Source organism: Odontomachus brunneus, unplaced genomic scaffold, assembly GCF_010583005.1.
Source record: "Odontomachus brunneus isolate Ranch 3 - 2012 unplaced genomic scaffold, Obru_v1 Obru_scaffold_003, whole genome shotgun sequence".
Lineage (NCBI taxonomy): Eukaryota > Metazoa > Arthropoda > Insecta > Hymenoptera > Formicidae > Odontomachus > Odontomachus brunneus.
The window spans coordinates 2,066,958-2,072,513 of NW_022639453.1; the positions used below are offsets into that span (position 1 = coordinate 2,066,958).

General features: G+C 28.1%; 2 protein-coding genes across 5 annotated transcripts in view; one reads left to right on the plus strand and one right to left on the minus strand.

Moving 5' to 3' along the window:
• Positions 1 to 5,556, minus strand: part of LOC116843980 (alpha-1,2-mannosyltransferase ALG9-like) — a 14,569-nt gene continuing 9,013 nt past the window's right edge. The window contains exons 2-13 of one of the 2 annotated variants that reach the window (XM_032815019.1): positions 3,370 to 3,498; positions 3,010 to 3,142; positions 2,701 to 2,906; positions 2,481 to 2,594; positions 2,202 to 2,312; positions 1,810 to 2,092; positions 1,572 to 1,688; positions 1,085 to 1,298; positions 822 to 963; positions 529 to 658; positions 321 to 451; positions 1 to 207 (exon numbers count right to left, since the gene is read on the minus strand). In XM_032815019.1, the coding sequence (XP_032670910.1) occupies positions 66 to 207; positions 321 to 451; positions 529 to 658; positions 822 to 963; positions 1,085 to 1,298; positions 1,572 to 1,688; positions 1,810 to 2,092; positions 2,202 to 2,312; positions 2,481 to 2,594; positions 2,701 to 2,906; positions 3,010 to 3,142; positions 3,370 to 3,449 (1,803 nt within the window). In that variant the 5' untranslated portion in view covers positions 3,450 to 3,498 and the 3' untranslated portion in view covers positions 1 to 65. Of the gene's footprint in view, positions 208 to 320; positions 452 to 528; positions 659 to 821; positions 964 to 1,084; positions 1,299 to 1,571; positions 1,689 to 1,809; positions 2,093 to 2,201; positions 2,313 to 2,480; positions 2,595 to 2,700; positions 2,907 to 3,009; positions 3,143 to 3,369; positions 3,499 to 5,556 lie in introns of those variants that run through there. The other variant, XR_004377962.1, reaches the window with a different exon arrangement.
• LOC116844003 (cilia- and flagella-associated protein 300-like) lies at positions 3,385 to 5,505 on the plus strand. Of its 3 annotated transcripts, none has more exons than XM_032815043.1 (7): positions 3,385 to 3,512; positions 3,821 to 3,934; positions 4,092 to 4,173; positions 4,345 to 4,414; positions 4,508 to 4,680; positions 4,845 to 5,017; positions 5,108 to 5,505. In XM_032815043.1, the coding sequence occupies exons 1-7, from the start codon at positions 3,448 to 3,450 to the stop codon at positions 5,304 to 5,306; spliced, it is 876 nt and encodes a 291-aa protein (XP_032670934.1). In that variant the 5' UTR covers positions 3,385 to 3,447; the 3' UTR covers positions 5,307 to 5,505. The 3 variants fall into 3 exon arrangements, with proteins under 3 accessions (XP_032670934.1, XP_032670954.1, XP_032670943.1); XM_032815052.1 differs by having other exon boundaries at positions 3,417 to 3,512; positions 3,778 to 3,934; XM_032815063.1 differs by lacking the exon at positions 3,821 to 3,934 and having other exon boundaries at positions 3,396 to 3,512.

The window sequence follows — 5,556 nt, forward strand, 5'->3', positions numbered from 1 at the left end:
ATTATGCAAATTTCTTATAAATTACGCAATTCATCATTTTCATAATTTAATACAATATTTTTTACTTACGAAAGTTTAGAATTCTTCTGTTTAGAAGAAAAAAGCATGGATTTGAACTTATTACTTTGTAATAAGTTATATGAACCATATATACAAAATTTATGAGATAGAAAAGGAATGTAAAAAGCTCTGAAAAGCGGATGTGATCTGTAACATAAAAATAATAATAGGTAATAGTAGATGCAAAAGTAATATTTGTTATTAATATGTTAAATCATAATTAAATATTATATGAGTTTAAATAAATATTTTAAACTTACTTTGATGCATCTAGAAATTTAGAAGATTTTATGATAGTAAAATGGTCACTTAATCGAGAATAATTCGGCTCTAAAATTGTTTTGGTGCCTACATCCAGATCTAATAGAAAATGACATTTATCGAGATTAAACTGAAAATAAAAGAAAGAACATTAATCACATATATAATAGCAAGAGATTTCATCATCTATATAAAATAAAAACTTACATAACGTGATGTTTCTTCCTTATTCAAATCGTTAAAATGTGATTGTATTATACTTGTTGCATTTTCATGATCTGAAAATGGTTGAGGTAACTGGCCTTTAAACTCCGATTTTAGATATTGTAACTTCCAACTGAAAATAGTTTATTGTCGCGTAAGAACAAGATATGTCAAATATCATATAGGAAGTTCAATAATAATTTAATGATTAAATAATTTAATTTTATAAAATTGAAGTTAACTCACTTGTTAACTTCAATTTCATAAATAACTTAAATACTCACTTAAATACTCACTTGTTAGATGGAAAGAAGAAACTGCTGGGAAAACGATGCCATTCTTTCCCAATACAAAAATTTATATTAATGTTGTTAGGTATTGTACCTTCGGTGCCCAGTTTATTAGTTTCAATCATAATTTCCATGGGAGCATAATACCCTAAAGTAACAAGAAAAAAAAAGTGTTAAAAGTTAAGTTTTGTGAACTATTTAAGGAATTTTGTTACTTAAACAAAAAGATCAATAAGAAATAAATCTGTGTTTCATCACAAGTTATAAACCTTTATAAATCGCCAAAGATCTTGATAATCCTAAAAGACCACACGTTAGTATCGCTAGAATAGTGATATGCATGGTATATTGTAAATAGTGACAACTGATATGCGATGGATTGAGTTTCGTCCTAACGAAAAAGTATAACTTCTGTACGATATCCACCGTTATAGCGCCTGCTAAACAAATCATAGGATATACTGGAAACAAGAACCGTTCCTCCTGTTGACAATATTCGACTCGTCAATCTCCTTGTTCTCTGTATAGATCAATCATTTGCTATGACAAGAAGAAATAGAGTGCATTTGAACAAAGTTGATTTTCTCAATTACGTTGTGCATCCTTTAAAAATTAAATCCTTCCCAGATACTTCAAATAAAAATCGTAGAGAAAAAGTTGTTTTGTTTTACAAGAAAATTATCATTAAAATTATGATAAAAATGGCTGTTGTTCAAATACACTCACTTCTTTCTCATAGTATTATTCAATATGTACCTTATGTGACTGGAAGAAGAAAACGAGAATCCACAGATATAAGGGAGCTAATGAATACCAATAAGAAAGACATAAACGATCTCTCGGTGGTGCTGGCACAATCAACCATACTAAAAGCTATAACAGCAATCCAAGTACATTATATATTATTTATTTGCAGATTTATATATATATTATCTACAGATATTAGAAATCAAAGAAGATTAATTAATTTATTGCAGATATCAAAGATACTTACCAAGCCTAAAGGTGCTAGCAATGCACCAATAAAGACAAAGTTGAAATTCAAGAATCCATTGATGATATAATAACTGAATGGTTCTGTGCCGTAAATGTTAGGTCCGTGGCTGGTGAAGACATTGTACAATATAATGTTGAGTGGCGCTACAACGAATTTGCCAAAATACATGGAATCTACCCATACCATTGGTATTGCAATTACAACAGCAGATATGACAAACCACTTTATAAATTTGACCCATTCATGTTTTTGTATCAACATTTCAACAGCAATTGGAAGTCTAGAAAAACAGAGGCAAAAAGAATAAATTTTCTTCTCTTCATTATGATATCCTTTGTGCAAAAGTTTTGCTTGTGTAGTATTATAAATTAGTATTATAGATAAAATACCCAAGTAATGCAGCAAACGGCCATCCTAGCAATGAAGAAATAGCAGTAGCAAATATAGCTAGTTCATATTGGCGGGTGTACCAAGCTGCTGTAGCAACAGTGCTGAAGTACCTAAGAATGATAACAATATTTACAGATATTTACAGATATAATAACAATATTTACAGATATACTATATTATACTATATATACATAAATATATGAGTACTATATATGCATAATGTACATAGATACATAATATACATGAATTTTAATATAGATCTTATTTGAAATACTTACATTGAAAAAGATGATGGTAAAAATGCAGCACTAGAGATATACATTCCAGAGCTAAGAAGAAGGAATATTAATGTAAGTTTGGCTATATGGGTGCCAAATTCACGACAGACATTTCTGGAAAAATGCAAGATCATATGTTATAAAGTGACAATATATTGTAAACTTGGAGCTTATGTTACTCATTGTTTTATACAGCATGGATATAAGAAACAAGACATACATGTAAAAGTATACTTCAGATAACGCACAACCCACAGATAGGAAGCATCGTATAAAATAGAAAACTAGCACAGGATTAGGTTCCAATAAATAATGATAAACCTTTGCTGGTACTATGTGCACTAATAGGTACATATATGAACGCAGTGCATATTGAGGACTGTATTCCCATGTTTGTTGGCCTGTTCCATAGAGCAAGTAATGACTCTAAGACAATGCAGAATATAATATATGATAAATTGAAAATTTACTTTACAAACATTGTGACAGGTGATCCACTCGTAAAAATATTATAATTAGCACAACTCACCGGCTCCCAGTAATTATATGTTTCATCACAGTCTGTGATATGACTCCATATAGCAGAACAAAATCTCGTTGACAACAATAGTTTGAAGGCTGTATGAGGATGAATGAATCCCGCGTCGGAGGATTCCTCTGGTCTAAAATTAAGTCAATTTTTTGTTTTACTTCTGAATGAATGTTATACCTAAATTTTGTAGATACATGTAATATTTATTATTGGCTGTTAAACGTTTCAATACTGCAGAATGGTAAGAGGGGTTAGCCGGTGCGCGACGTTTGACAAACGTTTCATGTATCAGTTGTTTATCACAATCTACTGAGTCGCTTTAAAAAAAATTGAAATGAGAGAAAACATTTCATATACTTTGAGAATCTCCTTCCATTGATCTTTTTTAGTTCCCTCTTCGACAAAAGAAGCTGACGTTGACGTTGATTGGGCGCCATGATCTTTTCGCCGACTTCATCTATTATCTACTGCAGGCCACATCGTTATCTATACATACGCATGTATTTATCAATGTTAAAAATCAATACTTTAGATAATCGAAGATGTAATTAAAATTTCATAATCATATATATATATATATTGGATATCTATATACGCGTATGCAACTGGTATACCGTTTTGTTTAGAAATAAATTAATATATTAGATAAATTACGAGATGACAACAAAGTATATATAGATGAAATTTTATTGAATTTTTTATAATTTTTCTATTACGCACAATGTACTAAATTGAAAACAAATATATTTTGTATTTGATATATAGAGTGTACGCACTTTTACGAACGATGTATACGTCGTTTCCATAGATACGTAATAACGATAATAATGGAGATTGACCCGAAATTCACATTTATGCCATTAAATGAAAAAAATTATCCTGGAATTAGTGATAAAAATACTCAAGAATATCTCTGCAAATGGTAATGCTTAATTTTAATAATCGAATTCATACAATGCGAATATTTATTTTTTAGGAAGTGTAAACTTTTACTAACACACGCACATATATCAATTTATTACTGTTGTATATTATTAATTAATATATTAAAATAATTTAAAATTTATATTTATTTGCAGGTGCTTGAAAGAAAATTTTGTTATCCAGAATTTTTCATTTAATGAACCTTTTCAATATTATCACAAGTATCAATTGGTTGATGTAAGTTACTTTTTATAGCAAAATATTGTTTCAACATCTTGAAAGAAAAATATTCAAATATAAGCTCTACGATTCCTATATACAATAAAAATAAAAAAAATAGACAATTGGTCTTTTTTAAAGATATCTAAAGAAATATATAATTCTTATTTTGAAATAATGAATTTGTAGGCTTTCTTTAAAGATGATGCTGTTGTGAAAGCATTATTATCAAAACAAGGTGATACTTGGGCCAGGCAAGGTACAGTGTGTAATTATAATTTGTTCTCAATAGATTTATTATAGTTACATAAAGAAATTTAATGAAAAAATTTTTGTAATTAAAAAATTACAGGTATACAAGCATCAACTGTAGAAATAAAACAAGTACCTTGTTCTGTTTTAAGTATGACGTTTTTTAACAAATTGAAAGACCCAAATAATGGAATAACATATAGTTCAGGAACAATCAGGAAAAGATATGATATGCAAGTAGAAGATTTTTTAATATCTGACAATCTTCATGGTGTAAGTTACTTTCACTAAGAATAAGTTGTATTTTTATAATATAAACTTTTTTTTAATAGAACATTAAGATTACAAAATTTGCAATGTACAAAAAAGGAAAATTGTCTATTTCTCCTATTTTTAAAAGTATATAGATATTATTTAAAAATCTTAAGCACTTTTAGATGCTTTTGGATGAAGATTCAGATGAATACAATTTGTACGCAGAAGACGAAAGAAAAGAATTTGTGTTCCGAATTTTTCAAATGCTTGTTCTTGGTGGGATGTTGTGTCAGTTCGAGGATACATTACAACCATATTTAAATGTTACTAGAAGTATTTATAAAGATCTTGTAAGGTTATTATATTTTTTTATATATAAACTATTCGAATAATTAAATTTAATGTCATATCAAATCTAATATTACAAGCATCTTTTTTTTTCTAGGGTGCAGAAACATAATGTTTCAAATGATTTTTTTGTAAGTACTTTGGTGTTGGAAGTAATCGCAAGAGATAGCAAAGGTCAAGAATATTTCCCAAGTAATACCAGTAACAAACAAAATATCGCATTTTTATTAATACACGCTGATTCCCGCGAAATTACAACTTTTGTGCATCAATATGGTGGTTACTGCTCTATGTAAAGGATATAATTATGTTTTACATAAGACATATTTAATTTTTCACACTAGATTATTATTTCGCTTGTATATTCAAGTTTTCAATTATAAAAATCTTAATAATAAAGTATAACAGTTATAAGAATGGGATTCGCGCGATAATACCAAAAATGCTTTGATATTTCATATAAGACAATTTATTCAATTCAGAGCTTAATTATAAAAAAAAAAAAATATATAATATATATATATATATATATATATATATATATAT

Coding starts and splice junctions, on each gene's coding strand:
- LOC116844003 (XM_032815043.1), top strand. CDS start 3,448: ATGATCTTTTCGCCGACTTCATCTATTATCTACTGCAGGCCACATCGT. Junction 3,513..3,820: donor CGTTATCTATACATACGCAT/GTATTTATCAAT, acceptor TCGTTTCCATAG/ATACGTAATAACGATAATAA. Junction 3,935..4,091: donor CAAGAATATCTCTGCAAATG/GTAATGCTTAAT, acceptor ATTTATTTGCAG/GTGCTTGAAAGAAAATTTTG.